At 43.7% G+C, this 23,455-nt stretch overlaps 1 protein-coding gene across 1 annotated transcript in view; it reads right to left on the reverse strand.

Moving 5' to 3' along the window:
- The window catches only part of ANKRD55 (ankyrin repeat domain 55), a 140,635-nt gene that overhangs the window by 40,384 nt on the left and 76,796 nt on the right, over positions 1–23,455 (reverse strand). Inside the window, exon 7 of the mRNA XM_075542652.1 lies at positions 22,606–22,734. Coding sequence (XP_075398767.1) covers positions 22,606–22,734 — 129 coding nt within the window. The remainder of the gene's footprint in view (positions 1–22,605; positions 22,735–23,455) is intronic.

Below are 23,455 nucleotides of genomic sequence, written 5' to 3' on the forward strand. Positions count from 1 at the left end.
AAGGGGTGGCTAGTATTTTCCAACTTCAGACCTTAACAGATCACAGTCTACTCTAACCCACTGTGCCACCAGGGCTCCACATAGTGACCTCTGAGAAACAGAAAATAACTGCCTCACAGTTCCCCAGGCTGTCATCTTTATGGCAGCCCCCCTCCAGGGGAGCGAGCTGCTGGTGGGTCTGCTTTTTTGTTCGGAGTCAAGTACATAATTATGCCTGCCTCTGTTCCTGTTTCCACCGCCTAGTCCGGAAAACTACCAAGATATACCAGCACTCAGCGCCTTACTTTGTCCACAATGAACCATTACCCAATGAACCGATTAATGTCTGCTCACTGTGTAAGAGGACAGCAACTTGCCCTTGAAGACCAAGAACTGGGGGGACTCTGAACTTCCCACTTCAAACCCCGGGAAGAGTGCTGAGTCGGTTTAACATTCTACAGCCAGGGCTAGTTACATAATGAGTGGCGCCCTAGACCAAATGGAAATATGGAGCCCCCTACTCAAAACACAGGAAGAGCGGTTATGGGTAATCCTGTTTTCTCTGCTGTCACTCTTGACCTGCCATGGTGAATCTTATTTTCTACTTACTGCACGGTTTCCTCGCCAATGAGGATATTCACCAGATTAATATAGACCCTTTAAGGTCCCCAAAGCCCCACCTTGTGACTTGACTCATGTCCCATCTTGACTTTCTGGGTATCTCTGTCCAGATCTTTGCCAGGGGCAGAGGGGAGCAAGTCAAGACGCTGTCCCAAGGAGGCAGGACAGCGTAAGGCCACATTCCAAGCTCCTTGTGCATTCTATATTGTCTTACAGACTTGCTCTGTGGTCATCATTGTTAAGTAAAGGTGAGACAGTTCCGACTCACGAAACCTGACCCTATGTACAACAGAAAGAAGCACTGCCCCATCCTGTGCTTTCCTCACAATTGTGCTTACAGTGGTGGCCCATGTTGCAGCCACAGTGTCAATCTATCTAGTCGAGGGCCTTCTTTTTACCCCCCAATTCCTTTCTACTGTATCGAGGCTGGTGTTCTTTGCCAAGGGCTGGTCTCTCTGGATAACATGTCCGAAGTACGTGAGTGAGAAAGTCCGGCCACCCTTACTTCTCTTCTTTGAAAAAATCATTTTCTTGGGGTTTGTACAACTCTTATCGCAATCCATCCATTCATCCATTGTGTCAAGCACATTTGTACATTTGTTGCCATCATCATTCTCAAAACATTTGTTTTCTACTTGAGCCCTTGGTATCAGCTCCTCCTTCTTCCCTTCCCTCCCCCCCTTCTCCCTCAAGAACCCTTGATAGGTTATGAATTATTGTTACCACCCTTACTTCTAAGGAGCATTGTCGCCCTGCTTCTTCTAAGGCAGCTGTGCTCATTCTTCTGGCAGCCCAAAGTATTTTTCATATTCTTCACTGCCACCAGAATTCAAATGCATCTGTTCTTCTGCAGACTTCTTTATAAAGTACAACTTTCACCTACATGTGAAGTGACTGCAGATACCATAACCCGGGTCAAGAGTACCTCGGTCCCCAAGTGACATCTTTGATATATTCAACATTTTAAAAAGAGGTCTAGTGCACTGGGCTTACCCAGTGCACTACATTGTTTGCTCTCTTGACTGCTGCTTCCATGAACAAACCCTTGACAACTTTGATCTGTTCTCCACTTATCATGATGTTACCTGTTGGTCCAGTTGTGAGGATTTGGGTTTTCTTTATATGGAGTTGTCATCCATATTGAGGGCTGCAATCTCTGATCTTCATTGGCTAGTGCTTCAAGACCTCTTCACTTTCAGTAACAAAGGTATATCATATGCATGTTGTAGGCAAATAATAAGCCTTCTTCTAAGTCTAATGCCATGCTCTGCTTCATATAGATCATCTTTTCCATTTAGTTGCCCATCATACAGACTGAATAAATAAGGTGAAAGAATATAACTCTGACATACATGTTTCCTGATTTTTGACCATGTGGTATTCCCTTGTTCTGTTCAAATGACTGCCTCTTGATCCATGTATGGATTCTGAATAGGCATAATTAAAACTTCTGGAATTCTCATTCTTCCCAATGCTATCTATAGTTGGTTATGATCCACATAGTCCAATGTTTTTATACAATCAATAAAACACAAATAAACATCTTAATAGAATTATATCTACTTTCTCTCTTTTTAAAAATCATTTTATTAGTGGCTCATACAACTCCTATCACAATCCATACATCAATTCTGTAAAGTGCATTTGTACATTCATTGCCCTCATCATTCTCAAAAGATTTGCTCTCCACCTAAACCCCTGGCATCAACTCCTCATTTCTTCCCCTCTCTCATGAACACTTGATAATTTATAAATTATTATTTTGTCATATCTTGCATTGTCCGAAGTCTCCCTTCACCTACTTTTCTGTTGTCCATCCCCCAGGAAGGAGGTTATATGTAGATCTTTTTAATCAGTTCTCCCTCTCCAACCCACCCTCCCTCCATCCTCCCAGTGTCGTCATTCACACCACTGGTCCTGAAGGGATCATCCGCCCTGGATTCCCTGTATTTCCAGTTCCTCCTGGTCTAGCCAGATTTGTAAGGTAGAATTGGGGTCATGATAGTCGGGGCTGGGGTAGATGAAGCATTTAGGAACTAGAGGAAAGTTGTATGTTTCATCGTTGCTACATTGCACCCTGACTGGTTCGTCTCCTCCTCCTCCCCTTCTGTGAGGAGATGTCCAGTGGCTTACAAACGGGCTTTGGTTCTCCACTCTGCACTCCCTCCTCATTCACAATGATATGACTTTTTGTTCTAATGATGCCTGATGCCTGATCCCTTAGACACCTTGTGATCACACAGGCTGGTGTTCTTCTTCCATGTGGGCTTTGTTGCTTCTAAGCTAGATGGCCACTTGTATACCTTCAAGCCTTTAAGACCCCAGATTCTACATCTTTTGATAGCCGGGCATCATCAGGTTTCTTCACCACCTTTGCTTATTCACTCACTTTGTCTTCAGTGGTTTTGTCAGGAAGGTGAGCATCGTAGAATGACAATTTCATAGAAGAATGTATTCTTACATTGAGGGAGTACTTGAGTGGAGGCCTAATGGCCTTCTTCTACCTCAATATTAAACCTATAAATATATGCACATAGATCTATTTACCCATCCTCATATAAAATATATTTACATATGTACATGCCTTTATTTAGACATCTATAAATGCCCTTTGCCTCCTAGCTTTTTCCTCTATTTCCTTTTCCTTTCCTCTTGTCCCACTATCATGCTCAGTCTTCATTTGGGTTTCAGTAATTCCTCTTGGTTACAATAACCCTTGATCACGTCCTACCAGGCCTCCTACACCCTCCTCACCACCGACTTGACTCATTTGTTGTTCTCATCCCTGGTATTGTTAACACTAGAATGATATTTTTATAGCCAAGATCCATCTGATGTCAGCATTAATATCCCTTGTTCTACTTATTCTTCTGAATCTGGCTTGAGTTTCTGATATCTCTTTGTTGATGTTAAGCTGCAACCATTGTTGAATGATATTCAGTACAATTGTATTGTATGTACTATTAATGATATTGTTTGATGATTTCTGCATCCTCCTGGGTTATCTTTCTTTGGACTAGGTACAAATATGGGTCTGTTTTAGTCCGTTGGCCAGGTATCTGTCTAATGCACTCAGATAAACAAGGAAGAAGGATGTGTTAGTCTACCTCTGGGGAAAAAGATAGTCACAGCAAACTTTATGAATAGCAGGAAAATTTTGTCACATACTGTGTTAGAAGATGAGCTCCGCAGGTTGGAAGGCACCTAAATTATGACAAGAAGAGCTGCCTTCTCAAGGTAGAGTGGACCTTAACCATGGTCCAAACATGGAGGAAAGTTTTCAGAACATTCAGTTGTTTGGGTGGCACAACTCAAACTGAGAAGAAACTGCTGAAAACACTCATTACTAACTGGAATGTGGAATGTATGAAACACGAGTCTAGGAGAATCATAATTCATAAATTAAATGAAATGTATAAAGATTGACATCCTGGGCATTAGTGAGCTGAAATGAACTGATATTTTCTATTTGAATCAAGCAATCATATTTCTGTTTTCTAGAAAATGGCGAATTGAAGAGGAATGGCATCACACACATTGTAAAAAAAATTCCAAGATCTGTCCTGAAGTACAATACTGTTGGTGAGAAGAGAATACCTATGTATTAACAAGGAAGACCAGTTGCTAGTACTATTATTCAAATTTACACACCAAGCACTTAAGCCAATGTTGAAGACATGAATTTTTTTTACTAACTTCTACAATCTGAAATTGATCAAACAGGAAATTCAAATGAATCGATAATTATTGGTGATTGGAATGTGAAAGTTGGAAACAAAGAGGAAAACTTATAGTTGGGACATACAGTCTTGGTGTTAGAAAAATAATGCTGGTGATCATGTAATATAACTTTGCAAGATAAATAACTTCTTCATTGAAAATTCTTTCCTCTCCCAACAACCTTACAGCGACCATATATGTGGAACCTGCACGATGGAATGCACACACATTAAATGGACTCCATCTATGGAGAGAAACAGTGAAGAAACTCAATATCAGCAGCCAGAATAAGCTCAGGAGCCAACTGTGGAACAGACCATTTAGCGCTTATATGCACCTTTAAGTTAAAGTAGAAGAAACTAAAAAGAAGTTGATGAGAGCTAACCTATCATCTTGACTATATTGCACCTGAACTTAGAGACCATATCAAAAATAGATTTGGCACATTGGACACTAATAACCAAAGGCCAGACCCTTTGTACAATGATACCAAGGATACCATACATCAAGAAAGCAAAACATCATTAAAAAGACAAGAAAGAAAAGACTATCATGGATACTGGAAGAGACTCCGGAACTTGCTCTTGAATGTAGAGCAGCTAAAGCAAATGGAAGAGATGCTATAGTAAAAGAGCCACCTGTAGATTTCGAAGGATGGCCTAAGAAAACAAAATAAGAGTATGATAATGAAATGTGTGAAGACCCAGAGTTAGAAAACCAAAAGGGAAGACTATGTTTGATATTTCTCAAGCTGAAAGAGTTGAAGAAAAAAATCCAAACCTCAAGTTGTAATAGTGAAGGATCCTATGGGAAAATATTGAATGATGCAGGAAGCATCAAAAAAAGATGGAAGCAGGACACATTCATGGTACCCTTAACAACTGGTTAATATTCAACCATTCCGGGAAGTAGCATATGATCAAAAATGGGTGGTGCTGAAGGAGAAATCCAAGCTCTACAGAAGGCACGGGCAAAAAAGACCAGGTTTCAGGAATTGATGAAATACCAATTGAGATGTTTCAACAAGCAGGTTCAGACTGAAGTATTCACTCATCTAAGCCAAGAAAATTGAAAGCTACCTAGCCAACCAACCAGAAAACCAAAAACCAAACTCACTGTCATGTGTCAATTCTGAGTCATAACAACACTAAAGAAACGGGCAGAACTGCTCCCGTTTATTTCAGACACAGTAACTCTTTTCAAGAAATAATTTTATTGGGAGCTTTTACAGATATTGTAACAATTCCATAATTCAATCAGCTCAAGCATAATTGTACAATGATGAAGGGAGACTGAAGAAGAATTGATGCCTGGGAATTGTAGTGTTGACCAAGATGATTGAGTATACCATTGTGCTAGGCTGGGTTTTCTAGAGAAGTGAAATCAATATTGCTTACATGCCTATGGAGAGAGGAAGAGATTTATGTCAAGAAATAGCTCACATCGTTGCAGAGGGCCATAGGTCAAGTCTGTGGGTCAGATGAAGGCTTTTCTTGATGAATGTAGCAACAAGGGCTGATGAACCAGGAAGCAGGAGGACTACAGGCTTGTTAGGTGCCATCTAGTTGGTTCTCACCCTTAGCAACTCTATGCACAATGGAACAAAATACTGCCTGGCCCTGTGCCATCCTCACAATTATTCCTATGCCTGAACCCATTGTTGTAGCTAATGTGTCAAACTCATCTCCTAAAGGGCCTTCCTATTTTTCACTGTCCTTCCACTTTCCCAAGCATGATGTCCTTCCCCAGTAACTGGTCTCTCCTCACATGTCTATAGTATATAAGATGCAGTCTCACCATCCTTGACTCTCAGGAGCACTCTGGCTGTACTTCAGGACAGGCTTGTTTGTTCTTTTGACATTTCATGGTACTTTCAATCTTCATTGCTAGCACCATAGTTCAAATATATCCACTGCCTTTCTTACTCGATGTCTAACGTTCGCATGCCCAGGAGGCAATAGAAAATCTTAATGAAACTTCTCTGTTGGTGTCTTGACTCCTGCTTCCATGTACATTGATTGTGGATCTAAGCAAGACAAAATCCTGATGAGCTCAGCCTTTTCTCCATTAATCATGATGCCACCTATTTGTCTAATTGTGAGGATTTGGGTCTTCTTTACACTGAGTTGTAATCCATACTGAAGGCTGCAATCTTTAATCTTCATCAAGTGCTTCGGGTCTCTGTCCCTTCCTACTGTCAGCAGGCAAGGTTGTATCAAATGTTGATGAGTCTTCCTCGAATCCTGATGCTGCATTCTTCATCATATAGTCCAGCTTCTCTGATGATTTTCTTGGCATACAGATTAAATAGTTATAGTGAGAGGATACAACCCTGATGCACAGATAGCTTGATTTTAAACCATGTAGTACTTCCTTGTTCTATTCCCACAACTGCCTCTTGACCCATGTACAAGTTCCTCATGAGCATAATTAAGTGTTCTGAAATTCCTATTCTTCTCAAGGTTAATTATAGTTTATTATGGTCCACAGTCAAATGTCTTTGCATATTCAATGAAACACAAGTAAACATCTTTCTGGTATTCTCTACTTTGAGCCAAGATCCATCTAACATTAGCAATTCTATCTCTTTTTCTCTGATATCTCACGTTCAATGATAATCACATCCCCTTATGAATCTGGCTTGAACCCCTTGTAGCTCCTTGACAATGTACTGTTGGAATCATTATTGGACGATCTTCAGCTGCTGGTTGATCCAACTAACCATTAGTCTTCAAATTTTGCCAAAGACTACAGGTTAGTGGATGTAAAATCAAATGAATCCAATGGTGGCAATTTCCTGATGACTCCAGGAATGACCAGGCCATATGACAAAAGTGCTTCTTAAAAGCCAGGTGGCGAGGCTTTGTCTTACGTACTTTGGACATATTATCAGGAAAGACCAGTTTGGGGGAAAGGGCACCATTCTTGGAAAAGTAGAGGGACAGGGAAGAAGAGGAAAGCCTTCAACAAGATGGATTGACTCACGGGTCACAACAATGAATTCGACCATAAGCACAATTGTGAAGAGGCTGCAGGCTGGATGGTGTTTCATTCTGATGTGCACAGGGTCATTTTGAGTCAGAACTGACTTTAGGCCACCTAAAAACAATGCCACCCAACAATGACAATGGTAGGAATGCAAAGAACCAGATGCAGGATACATATCCAGAAGAATTGAAGTTTTCTCAGGGGATCTGTTTCCAAAAGAGCAGGTCACACCACTGTAGAGTCTTTCTTCCAGTTGTATCAAGGCTGGCTGTGACCTAATGGTGGGAGGTGCCTTTTTACCACAGCCGCCAGTGGCTCACAGAGTTGATTAGTTACGTTTGATCCCATCATGGACCAGACGGCATTGCCTTAGGGTCACCTCATGGAGGATTAATGCTAAACCACCTGGATACTTGGCTCAGGCAAGTTGACACAAAACCTACGCATCTCAGCCATGACCATTTAGAAGAATGAACAGATCTGACTTGGAAAAAGTATAGCCAGAGTGCTCTTAAAAGTGATAACGTTGTGACTTAGTCTCACATACGTTGGACATGCTAATAAGAAGAGTAAGTCCTCAGAGAACAAAATCATGCTTCGGAAAATCAAATATCAATGAAAAAGAGGAAGATCATCCAGGAGATGGACTGAAGCAACGGCTGCCACCCCGGACAGACTGTGAGGAGGGCGGAGGTCTAGGCAATATTTTGTTCCATTGTGCATGGGTCTCTATGAGTTGGAACATATTGTTGTGCTTCTAACACAATAATAAGGAGTCTTGCATGGCACAGATGCTTAAGTGCTCAACTGCTCGCTTAAAGGTGAGCACTTCAGACCCCTTCAGAGGCACCTCGAAAGACAGGCCTGTGATGGCTCCTGGCTATCCAGAGATGTCACATCTGGGGTCTTAAAGGTTTGGAGATAAGCAAGGGGCCATCTAGCTGAGAAGCAACAGAGTCCACATAGAAGCACAGCAGCCTGTGTGATCACGAGGTGTTGATGGGATTAGGTATCGGGCGTCTAAGACTCAGAACAAAATCATACTAATGTGAATGGGGGGTGGGGGATGCAGAGTGGAGACCCAAAGCCTATCGGTGGACAATTGGACATCCTCTTACAGAAGGGTCACAAGGTAGAGACAAGCCAGTCAGGGTGCAATATAGCACCAATGAAACATACAGCTTTCTTCTAGTTCTTTAATGCTCCCTCCCCCACAGCAATTCTACCTTACAAATCTGACTAGAACAGAATATGTACACTGTTACAGAGAGCCCTCAACATAGGGAACCCAGGACAGATAAACCCCTCAGGACCAATAAGTAGAGTAGAGATACCAGGAGAATAAGGGGAAGGTGGGGACAGAAAGGAGGACTCAGAATCAACATACGACCCCCTCCTAGGGAGGGGGACGAGCAATGGAAAAGTGGGTGAAGGGAGACAACGGACAATGTAAGATATGAAAATGATAATTTATAATTTATCAAGGGTTTGTGAGGGAGGGAGGGTGCGGGAGGGAGGGAAAATGAGGAGCTGATATCAAGGTCTCAAGTAGAGGGAAATGTTTTGAAAATGATGATGGCAACATAGGTACAAATGTGCTTGACACAATGAATGTATGGATTATGATAAGAGCTGTAAGAGCCCCCAATAAAAGTATTTAATAAAAAAAGAAGGAAGGAAATAAAGAAAGAAGGAAGGAAGGAAGGAAGGAAGGAAGGAAGGAAGGAAGGAAGGAAGGAAGGAAGGAAGACAGGCCTGATGCTCTCTTCAAAAGGTCACAGCCTTGAAAAACAGTTTCTTTTTGCTCCCATGAGGTCACTGTGAGTTGGGAGTGACTCAGTTGCAAGCACATCAGGGAGAATTGTGAGGGAAAGCAGAAAGAAAAAACATCAGCTCACGGAATGTGTTTGTAAAAGACTCAGGGATTTTATTGCCAGGGTGATTCAAAGGACAAGGCATCCTGCCACAGTTCTGTGTCCTGGAGGGCATCCCAAGCACAGTGGGGAACATAAAGTGCTCTTTCTCACCTTCGCTCCTCCTCTTCCTTGCCTGGTCATTGGGCTGGGTGTTTGAAGTTCCTGGGTGGCATGAGCAGTTAAACACAGAACTACTAGGCAAAAGGTTAGTGATTCAAACCTACCCAAGGCATCTCAGAAGACAGGTCTCGGATTCTGTTTCTGAAAGGTTACAGGTTTGAAAAGCCTATGGGACTGTTCTACTTTGCACACATGGAGTCATGATTTAGCCTTACCTTGACTCACTCCAAACTCACTGCAATCAAGTCAATGCTGACTCACAGGGACCCCCTATGGGTTTCTGAGGCAATAACTGTTCTGAATGTAGAGAGACCAGTCTTTTCCTGTGTTGGACAACAGAAAAGTGGGTAAAGGGAGATGTCAGACAGTGTAAGATATGACAAAAATAATAATAATTTATAAATTATCAAGGGTTCATGAGGGAGGAGAAACAATGAGGCATTGATACTAGGGGCTCAAGTGGAAAGTGAATGTTTTGAGAATGATGAGGGCAGCAAATATACAAATGTGCTTGACACAATGGATGGATGTATGGGTTGTGAGAAGAGTTGTATGAGCCCTCAGTAAAACGATTTAAAAATAATAATAAATAAATAGACTTTTTTTAAAAAGAAAAGAAAATTCATCTAGGAATAATGGTACAGCTATATTTGTGAGTGAATGTTCTTTCCCTAAAACCATGCAAAGCATTTCCTTACTCACTCACTTCATAGGAGTTCCAAGATCTGGTTAGTGCATGGTTTGGTGCTGGCTAAGAAGCACTGATGGTGTCGTGGTTACATGTCGGGCTGCTAACTGCAAGGTCAGCAGTTTCAAGCCACCAGCTTTCTCCAGGGGAGGAAGAGGAGGCTTTCTACTCCTGTAAGAGTTACAGTCTGAGCAACTCACAGGGGCAGCTCTGCCCTGTGAGATAGGGTCACTATGAGTCAGCACTGATGCCATGGCAGTGACGTTGTTTGTTTTTGGAATCCAAAGAGGAAGACCTTTGATGAGATGGATTGGCACAGTGGCTGCATTGACAGGTTCACCACAAGAACAATTGTGAGGAGGGCAGTGTTCCATTCTGTTGGACAGATGGTCACTATGAGTCAGAAACAATTCGATGGCAACAAGAACAACAAAAAGGTTGAGGGTTTGAGACCAACCAGAAGAAAACAATTCCCCGGGGATGACATCCCTGCTCAGAGGAGCCAAACATAGGGACAACCTCACCACAAAACACGACATTGCCTCACCAACCCATAGTGCTACAAGAACAGTTGGGTGAACGCAAAGGGAATGCAACGGGGTAGCAAGGGGAGTAAAGTGACCAAGTCTTTGAGGAATTCTGAAAATAGACTTCTGACTCAGGGGGCAGAGCTTGGCACCTCATCACACTTGATTGGAAAACATACATAAAGGTCAGCAGACAGACCTGAAATGATCCACTTTTTTTTTCTTGTTTTGTTTTCTCATTTTGTTTGTTTGTTTTGTTCTTCTTTTGCCCTATGTCTATCTATATAAGATAGACAGGATGAACAATCCCGAGGAGAAAACAACAGGACTGGCAGTTCCAGGGGGACATGAGAGAGGAGGGGACAGGGAAGGGGAGTGGGGAGTGATCAAACTCAGAGGTAAGGGAACAAAACGACATCTACGATTGATGGCGAGGAAAGTATATAATGCTTGGTGGGGTTTGATCAATTGCAATGTATTCAAAAGGAATTACTGAAAGCTCACTGGAGGGTGAGCATGATAGTGGGATGGGAGAAAGGTGCAAGAAATAGGAGGTATAGCTATGGGCACATATGTATGTAAATATACTAATTTATAATGAAAGGGATAGAGGCCAATGTACATATATTTATATGCTAAGTATTAAGATAACAGAAGGATTTGGGGCCTCTGCTTAAGGCCTCCCTTACCACAAGAACATTTTGTTTTAAAAACCGGGCAGTCTTTAATACTTACCTCCAAACATGATCGCTGAGGACAAAACGGGTGCTTAAGCAAATGTGGTGAAGAGAGAGGATGGTACCCAGCTACCAAAAGATACTAGCATCTGTGCTTTTAAAGGCTTGAAGTTAAATAAGCAGCCATCTAGCAAGGAAGCAAATAAGCCCACATGGAAGAAGCACAGCAGCTTGTGTGATCATGAGGGGTTGATGGGATCTGGTATCAAAAGGTCCCCAAACAAACAACTATACTGATGCAAATGCAGGGGTTTGAGGTGAAGACCCAAGGGCCATCTGTAGACAATTGGATATCCTCCCACAGAAGGGGTATAAGGAAGGGATGACTCAACCAAGATGCAGTATAGCATCAACAAAACACACATCATTCCTCTAGTTCTTGAATGCTTACTCTCCCCCACTACCATGATCCAGTTCTACCTTACAAATCTGGCTAGACTGGAGAACACACATTGGTACAGATAAGAGCTCTTGACACATGGAATTCAGGATAGATACACCCCTCAGGAACAGTAGTGATATCATGATGGCAGGGGGACAGTTTAGGAGGGGAAAAGGGGAGAGAGGGGAAACCCATCACAAAGTTGGATGTATAGCCCCCCCCACGGGGGTATGAATAACAGAAATGTGGGTGAAGGGAGATAACGGACAGTGTAAGATGCGAAATAATGATAACAATGTATCATTGATCAAGGATTCAGGAGGGATGGAGGATAAGGAAGGGAGGAGAAGAAAGAGAAGCTTATACCAAGGGCTGAAGTAGAAAATGTTTTGGAAATGATGACGATGGCAACACATACACAAATATGCTTGATACAATTGATGTATGGAATGTTATAAGAGCTGAAGGAGCCCCCAATAAAATTATTTTAAGGAAAGAAGAAAACAATTTCATGAGATAAGTTTCTGGAATTATTTGCATTTTACAGAGGAGAAAATAGGGGCCCAGAGGAATTAGGAAGCTCACCCGAGGTCAGAGTTAAATGGCTGAGCCAGGATGGACAGTGTCTGTATAACCTTGGCACGTAACCATTACATGGTTGTGTCTCTGACAAAAGAATTGTCTATTTATTGGGACCTGTATGTTCACATTTGAGGAATTAAAACTGACATTGCTGTTGAGACTTGCTACACTAGAAACAGTGACTTGTGTTTTGCCCATGGAGTTAGTTAAACCTTCAGGAGCTTCAACAGCTTCTCCTAGGAGAGTTGTCATGGTGTACTCTCACAGGATTTGAGCGAGCTCTAGAGAGCACCAGTTTGTAAGACAAGGTACCTGCATCTGTGGTCTCTTAGTAATGGTACTAACTTCTTGGCAGTCCAGACTGTGAACCACAGATAGGCTCCACCCCATGAGGCCAAGGATATCAAGGCTCAGAGAAAGCAAGAACTGTCACTTCAACGTAGGTTACCTTTCACGGGTCCAGCTTCCTGAATAGATCATAGGCTTTTCACCCAAGCTAATGGGAATTGATTTCATAAATTTTATCTTTGTTTTCTCTAAGATTATGGCGCTTTGCAATCTTCTTATAAAGCAATGCATTAGGGGTCATGTGGGATGGTTTCTTGTGTGGGCACTGGGTGTACAGGGAAATGATAGGTTCTCTGAGAACTAATTTCTTCCTGGTGAACTGAAAGGTTAGAATGTATGACATATGTGGTACCTTCCACTGTGGAGACTCATTAATCTTCTGGATGGAATTCACTGGTATATGGCTATTACCATATCCTTCAGCATTTGGATTACATTTAGAGTTAAAATATATTTACAGAAGTTTTACACAATTTGACATGTTGCCCATAGATCTTAGTCACTAAAGAAGGAGAAGGATTCACTGCTGAGCCATATCAGCCTCAGGCATTAGGGACTTAAAGATCATGCCCATATTCAAGGGTTCCCAGGGGGTGTGTGGATGTATAATATTCTTAACCACATACTAAATGAATCAAGGTATTAGAGTTGTATATTCCTTTCATTTATTTTCTTAATTTCCCTTGAAAATGTGCTGAAAGAACAATGCTGTTGAGGAAGATCCCAAATAGATATTTTTTCCCTCGTGATTATAGGGAGGAGCTAGTGGTGAAACTTGAGGGCCATTAGATATTTGCTACTTTTCCTGACCTGTCATAGTGGCTAGAATTTCTCCCATTAGAAAGCTCTCCAGTATTGAATATATTCTACTTCTGGAAGGTCCTGTTTAAACTCAACTCTCATGGGTTGCTAGCAAGTTAATTCAGGCACAGAGTGATCCCAAGGGACAGAATAGAACTGCCCCTGCGGGTTTCTAAGGCTGTAAATCTTTCTGGGAACAGAACATCTCATCTTTCTCCCAAGGAGTGGCTAATGAGTTTGAATTACTGACCTTGTGGTTAACAGCCTAACTCATAACCAACCACCAGCCTGAAACAGAAAATACATTTGCACAGAAGGAATCAAATTAGTCATCAACCCAACTGATTTGTGATAAAACAAAAAAAACCCCAACTGGCTCCAAGTCCATTGTGATTCATAGTGACCCTCTAGGAAAGTGTGTAACTGCTCCCATGGGCTTACACACACACACCCCTTTGGAGCCCTTGAATCACTGCATCGCCAAATGAAGTCTTGAAAGTTTTATTTCATTCATGGAATTAAGGCAGATTCTACTTTTTGGAGGTAGGTAGCTCTTTAACAGTTGCATTTTTAGTTCCTTCCAACCTGAAATGGAGTCCTGGTGGCATAGTGGTTATGTGTTGGGCTGCCAACCCCGAGATCAGTAGTTCGAAACAACCACTCCTTCCATGGGAGGAAGACGGGGCTTTCTACTCCTGTAAATAGTCAAAGTCTCAGGAACACACAGGGGGCAGTTCTGCAGCGATACCCTGTCCTATAGGGTTATTAAGAGTCAGAATTGACTCAATGACAGTGAAAAGATTTCCAAAACTGTAAGTCTTTACAGAGCAGGATGCCTCATCTTTCTTCCGTGGAGTGGCTGGTGGAGTTGTTAGCAGACCTACACAAACCCACTACACCACAGGTCAGGTAAGCTTACTGAGTTGAAATTAGAGGTCTTAAGATTCACAACGCCTTGTTCTGAGTTTTGAGATACAATTGGATGCTAAGAGTTAGGCACCCATGCATTGTCCTTGAGTGCAAAGTGGAGAAGGGAAGATACTCCACTCAGTGTAACACAAGTTCTATTGTGAAAAAGTGCTCCAAGGTCAACATGGAAGAAACAATTCTGAAAGGAAGATCAACAGAGAAGATGACATTTGGTTGGGGTTGAGGAGTAAGTATAAATAAGTGGAAGTTCCATAGATAGAAGAGATGATACACAGTGTGTAAGAAGAAAGAAACTTTTCAAAAGATAGATTATGACCAAAGGGGAGACAGGATGTGTTGGTGTAATTGTTGATGTTCCATTGTGATTGGAGCAATGATTTTCTAGGGAAATATATTCACAACAATAAGTATTAAGAACTGTGTTAGTCTGGGTTGACTATATAAACAAATTCAGAGACACTCATGTGTGTAAAAGAGAACTTTATATCAAAGAGCAATTGTACATTAAGAAAACATCCCAGCCTGGTCCAGATCAAGTCCATATTAGGCCATATGTCTGATACCATCTATAATTTCCTCTTCAGACTCACACAACACATACAATGAGGCCGGATGCAGGAAGATCACAGGCCAGTGAGTGGAAAGTCTTGTGGGTCCAGTGGCAGTGGAAGCTTTTCAGCATTGGCAGGGGTCTCCATGTGGCTCCTCCAGTTCCAGGACACTAGCATAGCTCCATGTGTCTTGTCAGCAGGAAGACCAAGCAGAGAGTGTCTCTCACCTCCAGGGAAGAATACAGGAATTCCCAGAATGTTCAAGAGAAGGCCATGCCCACATGGAGGCCTCATTGGCTATGGCCTGATTGACAGGCTAGACCCCACCCTTTTCCAAGTTGACAGAAAATTACATAACTACCACAAGGACTTTTGCCTTTTACCAAAAGCAGAACTTACTTGGAATCTTTGAGCCAAAGACTTCAACGATCATAATTGTTTTCATGCCATAGCTGCTGCATGTATAGAATTTGTTGTGATTTTTCACAGAGGTGGCATGATTTATATGCTGTGATATGAGAACAGGGCGCAGTGGGGAAGAATTCAAAGAATACCAGCAACCACAACTGATCTCAGGAAGTTGCTGTTGTTAGATGCCATCAAGTCTGTTCCACCTCATCGTGACACTATGTACACAGAATGAAACATTACCCAGTCCGGTGTCCCTCTCAAATCATTCCTATGCTGAAGCCCATGCTTGTGGCCACTGTGTCAATCAACCTTATTGAGGGTCTTCTTCTTCACTGCCTCTCTACTCTACCAAGTAAGATGTCCTTCTCCAGGGACTGGTCTCTCTTGACAATACATCCAAAGTACATGAGACACCGTCGCCATTCTTGCCTATTAGGAGCATCTTGGTTATACTTCTTCCAAGACAGATTTGCTTTTTCTTTGGCAGTCCATGGTGCTTTCAATATTCTTCCCCAGCACCATAATTCAAATGCATCAATCTTCTTCAGTCTCCCTTAGTCTATGGTCAACTTCACATGCATATGAGTTGATTGAAAATACCATGGCTTGGGTCAGGCGTACCCTGTCCTCAAGGTAGCGTTCTGGCTTTTCAACACTTTAAAGGGGATTTGTGCAGCAGATTTTCCCAGTGCAATGTATCATTTGCTCTCTTGACTGATGTTCTATGAGCATTGATTGTAGACACAAACAAGACTATATCCTTTTCAATTTTAATCTTTTCATGATTTTACCTGTTCTTTGTGTCATCTACACATTAGAGGTTGTTCAGAAGCTTTCCTCAATCCTCATGCTGGATTCTTCTTTATATAAAATAGCTCTTCTGAGTTGTTGTTGTTGTTGTTGTTCAGCACACAGCATAGTGAGCATATACAACCCTGACTCACACCTTTCCTGACTTTAAACAATGCAGTATTCCTTTGTCATGACTGCTTCTTGATTCATGTACAAGCTGTGCAAGAATGTGATGAAGTGTTCTGGAATTCCCATTTATCTGAAGGCTATACTAAGTTTGTTATGAGTCATACAGTTGAACAACTTTACAGAGTCAAAAATACAAGTGAACACCTTTCTGGTATTACTTGTTGTCAGTCAAGGTCCAGCTGACATCACCATAAGGCTATCGTGGATAGCATCAAAACATTGTCAGATCTCAGTACCTCATGAATAGAAGCTGAACATTGATATAGTGCCAGAATATGTGTCCCTCCAGTTGGAGAGCAATCAAATTATGACTGCAGAAGAGCTGCCTTCTCAAAGTACAGCCAAGTAAAATGGCATGCATGGAGTAAAGTCTGTGGCAGTTAAAGATTTTGCAGCCCTCATTTGCTGATGGGGCATGACTCAAAATGGGAAGAAACAGCTTTTGGAGGAGCCTTGGTGGTGTTGTGGGTTATACATTGGGCTGCAATCCAAATGGTCCACAGTTCAAAACCACCAGCAGCTCTAAGGGAGAAAGACTAGGCTTTCTACTCCCATAAACAGCGATGGTCTGGAAAACCCACAGGGGGGTTGCTGTGAGTCACCATTGACTCATGGCAGAGAGTATAAAGCTTTCAGTGGCTAATTTTTGCAGTCTGTTCTTTCTTTCTTTTTAAAGATCATTTTATTGAGGGCTCTAACAGCTCTTATAACAATCCATACATCAAATTTATCAAGCATATTTGTACATATGCTGCCATCATTATTTTCAAAACATTTACTTTCTATTTGGGTCCTTGGTATCAGCTCCTCTTTTGCCCCCTCCCTCCTCCCTTCCTACCTCATGACCCCTTGATAAATTATAAATTTTTATGATTTTCACATCTTACACCAACCACTGTCTCCCTTCCCTCATGGTTTTTGTTGTTCCTCCCCCTAGGGAGTGTGTGGTTATGTATTGATCATTGCGGTCATTTCCCTTTTCCTCCCCTCCTGTCCCCTCCTTCCCCCTACCTTCTTGGTGTAGCTACTCCCGTTTGTGCTCCTGAGGAGTTTATCTGACTTGGCTTTTGTGTGTCATGAGCTCTTATCTATACTAGTGCGCAGGCTCCAGTCTAGCCCAAAGTGAAAGGCAGGCCTGGAGTTCATGATAGTGCGGGGTGAGGAAGCCTCAAGGAACCAGAGGAATACTACGTATTTCACGGATGCTATACTGAGCCCTGGTTGACTCATCCCTTCCTTGTGACTCTTCTGAGAGGAGATGTCCCACTGTGTACAGATGGGTTTTGGGTTGCAGTCTGTTCTTAGTCCTGCTGAGTGCTGTTTTCTTTGGAGCCCTGTTTGTATTTGAAACACCAGTGATGTAGCTTCCAGCATCACAGCAACGCACAAACCACCGCAGCATAAGGAACTGACAGACACGTGGTGGAGCAAGTGACAGCGGGTGTACTAATTTTTTTTCTAGTTGCCTTTTCAGGTTGACCCTCCACCTTTCTCCATAGCATCCTATGATTGACTTAAGTGAAATCCTTTGCCCATTGTCTTCTAGTTATGTTTGGTCAACGGAGGACACTGAAAGGAGATGGATATGGAAGGAGTGGAACATTGTCCTCGCTTTGCTCACTGCTGGGCTACAATTTAGTAATGGCAATTTTTTTTCTACCAAAGATGACAGTTTGGTGCTCTCACCCACAACCACCGCAGGCCCCTTTAGTCCCTCATGTATTGAGAGCAAGCTGCTATCTATAGCCATGAATTGTCCTTAAATTCTGGCCACTCCTGTGAAAATGACCCCTTTTTGAATCACTCCTCAATTGAAGAGGGCCATTGCCTTCCTGGCAGGACCTTGAAGCTATGAAGGGAGATACAGATACAGGCGAGAGTTAAAAAGAGGTTGAATGGAAAGGTCTTGGCAGCTAACTGGATGTTAAGGGAACTGAGGAATAGGATGGGAAGCGGGGGCAGGGACTCTGTTTGAACACAGTGGGTTTTGGTGTCTGTAGATATTGTTGGGGCGATCCTAGCAGAGCTGCGAATGTAGGTTGAGTTTGAGAGGTCATCTTTGGAGGGATTGATTTGGGAAACTCGGCTTGTCAGATTAGAATTGCCCCATTGGGTTCTCTCTCACATGCGAGTGGCTTAAAGCACTGGCTTTCGATTAGCAACCGAGTGCTCAATCATTGTGCCAGCAGGGTTCTCAAGCTGGTAGTTGAAGTGAAAGAAACCACTAAACATTTTGTGCAGTCTTGCAGAAGGGGCATGAGGGGGGTCGACATAGATACACACACACACACACACACACACACACACAGATAGACCTTTGTAGACTCCTGACCAACTGATGTCATTACACACATTCAAGAACCTACCAAACTGGATTGTCAAGTAGGGGTATTGGGTTGGAACAGCAGCTCTCCATGTTGTTGCCCCAGGTATATCCAAGCAGTGATGGAGTGGGGTGAAAAAGGATAGGGATGAATTTGAGAGGGTCACTAGCTGTGGTAGTCGGTTGATTTGAGGTCAACTAGACACTCATGGCTAACCATGGAGTCAAACCTGTCAATCAAATGGTAGCTTGATGCCACCTCTTTGAGGTGTGCTCTTTTGTATGAGAGTGAGGGACTTTAGGAACGGTTCTCTTTGCCACTTTGTCTTTATGTCTGCTGGGACTCTGTTCCTGCCTCAGGAGATGTCTCCCTGAGGACCATCTGACCCCAAGAGCTGTTGCCACCCTGTCAAGTTTCCACCAACCTTGAATCCAAGCCACTCTGTCCCCACTGGCCTTTTATCTCTTTGCTTCCTGCATCACTTCTCTGCATCACTGACGCGTAGGTACATGAGTCAGAAGAGGGACTTGTGGACCAGTGTTGGACTTAGGGACGTGCGTTGGCCTGGCCTGGGATACCTACATGATATATAATTACTTCTTGATGGAAAGTCTTCAGTATGCATATGAGGGTCACTGGACATGTTTCTATAGACAAGCCTAACACACCAGGGATCAAGGATCTTGAGTAATGGGAGTGGAATTCAAATTTAGTTTATTTTAAAGGCCCAATATTTTAAATCTTTAGAGCTTTGGTATCTGGACCATACATAGAAGCTTCATTCTGTCAAAATACTGCAGATTTCAATGTGGTCTCCCAATATGATCTAAGAGAAAGGAGTAAATGGCAACAACAGATAAATCAATTGTGTGAAGAAGCTTTCAAGGGAGCATAAAGCTGGCCCTGTGTTACTAGTGAACAAGAAGAGTAAAGAAACAACTATAGTCATGGCTTCAGTTGACATTTGGAATTACCCTTGGCCTTCTCTGTAATGTAAAGGGCAGAACACACGGTGACTCAATTTTACCACTTAACTCCAAGGAAGGGAGAGAATGTAGTACTCCGCCAGAGTCCTGGTTCTACCATCCGTCTTTATCGAGTAACTAGAGAAAGATGGAGAACGGACCTGTGCCTTTGCTCTTTGCACCCCCAGTGCCACACGGGGGCACACTCTCAGGAGATAATCAAGCCACGAGTCAGTAAATAAGCACAGTAGCATATTTGCACCAAATCCTGGTACGCATGCCGACATCTGTATTACCATGGTCCTTGAGTAGATTTTGACTCCTAGAAACTCTGCTGGACAGATTAGAATGGCTTCCCAAAGTGCCCAAGAAGCAGACCGCTCTCTCATGGAGTGGCTCATGGCTTCAAGCCACTAGCTTTTGATTCACAACCGGGTGCTTAATCACTGTGCCACCAGGGTTCTTTCACTAAAGCCGGTGCTATTGAGTAGATTCTGACTCATAACCGCCTTCATGGGCAGAGGAGAATGTCTTCATAGAATTTTGGAGCCTGGGAATCTTCCGGTTAAGAGCCGAGTGCTTAGCCACTGAGCCCACCAGCACTTCCTGTAGGTAAGGTATCAGAACCCATTATTGTAGCATACTGGGTTACATGTGTGACTGCTAACCACAAGGTCAGGAGTTTGATCCAACAGGCAGCCCTGAAGGAGAAATATGAGGCTGTCTGTTTCTGCCAAGATTTATAGCCTTGGAAACCTTAAGGAACAATTCTATTCTGTTCTACTGGGTGACCAAGAGTCAGAACTGACTCCAGGGTGGGTGGTGGGCTCATGTGAATTACTTTTTCATAGTAGTTGTCAATCCTGGCTGTACATGACATCTCTTGGGGTGAAGGGGAACTTAAAAACAACACACTAGTGTGTGGGCCCCACCCAGACCAAATAGATCAGAATCTAAGGGTGCGCGGGCTTGGCTATCAGTCATCCAGTTCCACTATGATTCTAACATGCAGACAGGGTTGAGAATCACTGCAACCAGCTAAAAGCTCTCCCCTTCTTAAAGAGAAGGAAAATGAAGACACGGGCCTGAGAGTGACGTCTTCATGGGGGAATCCGGAACCATAGTAAAAATGGCAACGCGCCTATTCCACTCTCTATTACATAGCACTTTCTTACGCCTTCCGACCTCAAAGCTAAAGCCAGGCAGGTACTGGGGACCTTCCTCAGATCAAGGCCAGAGCTGTCATTGCAAACTCAGAGCTTCTGAGTGCTGGATATGATTTTTATGACTTTGCCAAACTACCTCTTGACAAATAAGAACAGGAGTTCATCCCCCTGGACAGCCCAACTCAAGTGGTCTGGAATAGGGCCTGGGGACCTGCTGCTGTACAAGCACCGCCGGGGATTCGGTGACAAGGCCAGATTGGAACTCTCTAGGCCAGTGGTTCTCAACCTCCCTAATGCTGCAAGCCTTTAATCTAGTTCCTTATGCTGTGGGGATCCCCAACCACAAAATTATTTTTGTTGCTACTTCTTCACTGTCATTTTGCTACTATTAAGAATTGGGTGACCCCTGTGAAAGGGTTGTTTGACCCCCAAAGGGGTTGCAGCCCACAGGTTGAGGACCGCTGCTCTAGGCAGCAGCTCTGCACTAGGAGTGGGGTGGAGGCATGGGGACCAGAGATGGCATGTCAGTCAGAATTGCCCAGGAAGACTTTTCAGAATACACTCATGAGCCCCCTCCCAGAGCTAGGTGATGAGGGTGAATCTAGAGAGAAGATGATTCTGATTCCACCCTCACCTCTGCTGGGAAGCAAGAGCCCTGGGGCGCTTCCTGGGAGTCCAGCTGGGTTACACTGGGGCTGTTACTACTACCCCAGTGACTCTTGAGGTAGCATCAGGGGCCTGGGCCTGGGCAGAGACTGGCAATGAGGCAGAGGCCTGGGCGGGAGGGGGTGGGGGAGGAGATTAGACACTGTCAGCGTGTAGGAGGGTGTTCAAGGCGAGTGGCGATGGCACACAGAAGCTGGTCACACTGCCGGCCTGGGTAGAGCAGCTGAAGCCAAAGCTGGAGGGGCGAAAACAGCAGTTTTCAAATCACTTCTGTTTGCGCTCACATCAGAGGCGTGCGTCAATCCTGAAAGTGCCAGGTGCCCGCGTCTGCTACGCTTGGCATGTGAGCACACCTGAGTGAAACCACAAGCAGCCCCGACAGGAACTTCTCCCCCCGCCCCCACCCTCACCCCAGGAGCTTGGCAGCCGATGAGAAAGGGCTGATGAAATAAACAGTGGTCATGTCCATGCTGAGGCCACCCAAAGGCCGCCTGGGCCAGCAGGCCCGTGGCCAGGAACACGCCCCTGCTCTCCCCTGAAGACGGTCGAAAGCGCTTCTTAGTAATCGTTCCTGCTAAAAACAGAAAGTTCTTCGACACAGGGTAGCGACTGCCTTTCTTTCAATGTCTCCTCGACGTGAGTCTCCTGGGCCTATCGGATTCGTGGGTCTCCTATGATTTGTTCAGTTGTAAGGGCAAGCTATGGACTCCCTGCTGTTTCAGCTTGTGAAATACCAAGCCACTATTTTCACTTTTTGTAGCACAAAGTTCGAGATCAGTGGCAGTGAGCCTACACTGGAGAATTCAGGAGCCCAGAGACTTGGAGGGAACTTTCCGAATGATTCTTAGAAGGTTTTTCTGGGGTTCTGGGAGCCAGTAGCAAGCATTATAAAGTGGAGAACACAAAAGAACAAGAGGGAAGAGGTGTGCGTGTGTGCGTGCCATGCAGGCTTCCTCCGAAACTAGAACTGCACCCCTCTCAACCCTGACAGGATTTCTTCTCAGCAAGTCTTCCAGAGAATCAGGCTTGCAGCTACCCTTCTGGAGATGAAAGAGGGGCGAGGGAATCTTCTTGTTCTACCCTACAGATCCTTTCCAAATCGAGGCTGGAGCCTTGTCCTTAGCTAATGTCCTTGCTCCTGCCTCCCACAGCTCAGAATTGTCAATACTGCTTTCTGTCGTTTAAGCTAGCCAGTTTCTTACCTGGACTGCCCAATGGAGAGCCGTTTTAAAGTCTTTATCCACAAGGGTGGGGTCTGCCCCCTTCTTCAGCAGCATCTGCGTATGTTGAGGCTGATTGTGGAAAGCTGCCCAGTGCAGTGGCGTCATTCCCTATAAAACCAGTCAGAGAGAGTAAGATGAGGCTTCCTATTCCCATACTGAATTGAGATCGGAAGCCCCCGGGGCAGTTCTACCCTGTCTCATAGGGGCATTAGGAGTTGGAATCAAACCAATGGCAGTGAGTTTGGTTTTGGAGTTTGAACTCCTTATTATGTTCATTCATTCATTCATTCATTCACTCATTCATTGAACTTCTGCTTTTTGCTAGACCTCTAAGCTCTACTCAGGAGAAAGACGGGGTTTTCTACTCCAGTAAAGAGTTACAGTCTGGGAAACTCACAGGGGCAGGTCTGTCCTGTCCTTTAGGGTCACGATGAGCCGGCAACAACTCGATGCAACGAGTTTCGGTTTTTGGTTTTATAGGACACTCTGTTGGTTAGGTATTGAGCAACTAATCACAAAGTCAATGTTTCAGACGCACCAGGTGTTTGAGGAAGAATGAAGAGGCTGTCCCCGATTCCATACAGATTTTTGGTTTATAGATGCTGCGAATACAATACTGCATGAGAATAAATCAGATCCCAGCTTTCCATTCTGGTAGAGGCAGACAAATGAACCGAACGATTTTGCAGATTGATAAATGCCATGTAGGATTCCTGATACAGTCTAACCACGGGGTTGGGAGCTGTTCTGGAAAAGGCTTCTGCAAGAAGACCTGGGGGAAAAAGTGTTTCAGACCAAACGGAACAGCCAGCATCAAGTCACGGAAATG

Source organism: Tenrec ecaudatus, chromosome 2 (genome assembly GCF_050624435.1).
Source record: "Tenrec ecaudatus isolate mTenEca1 chromosome 2, mTenEca1.hap1, whole genome shotgun sequence".
Classification (NCBI taxonomy): domain Eukaryota; kingdom Metazoa; phylum Chordata; class Mammalia; order Afrosoricida; family Tenrecidae; genus Tenrec; species Tenrec ecaudatus.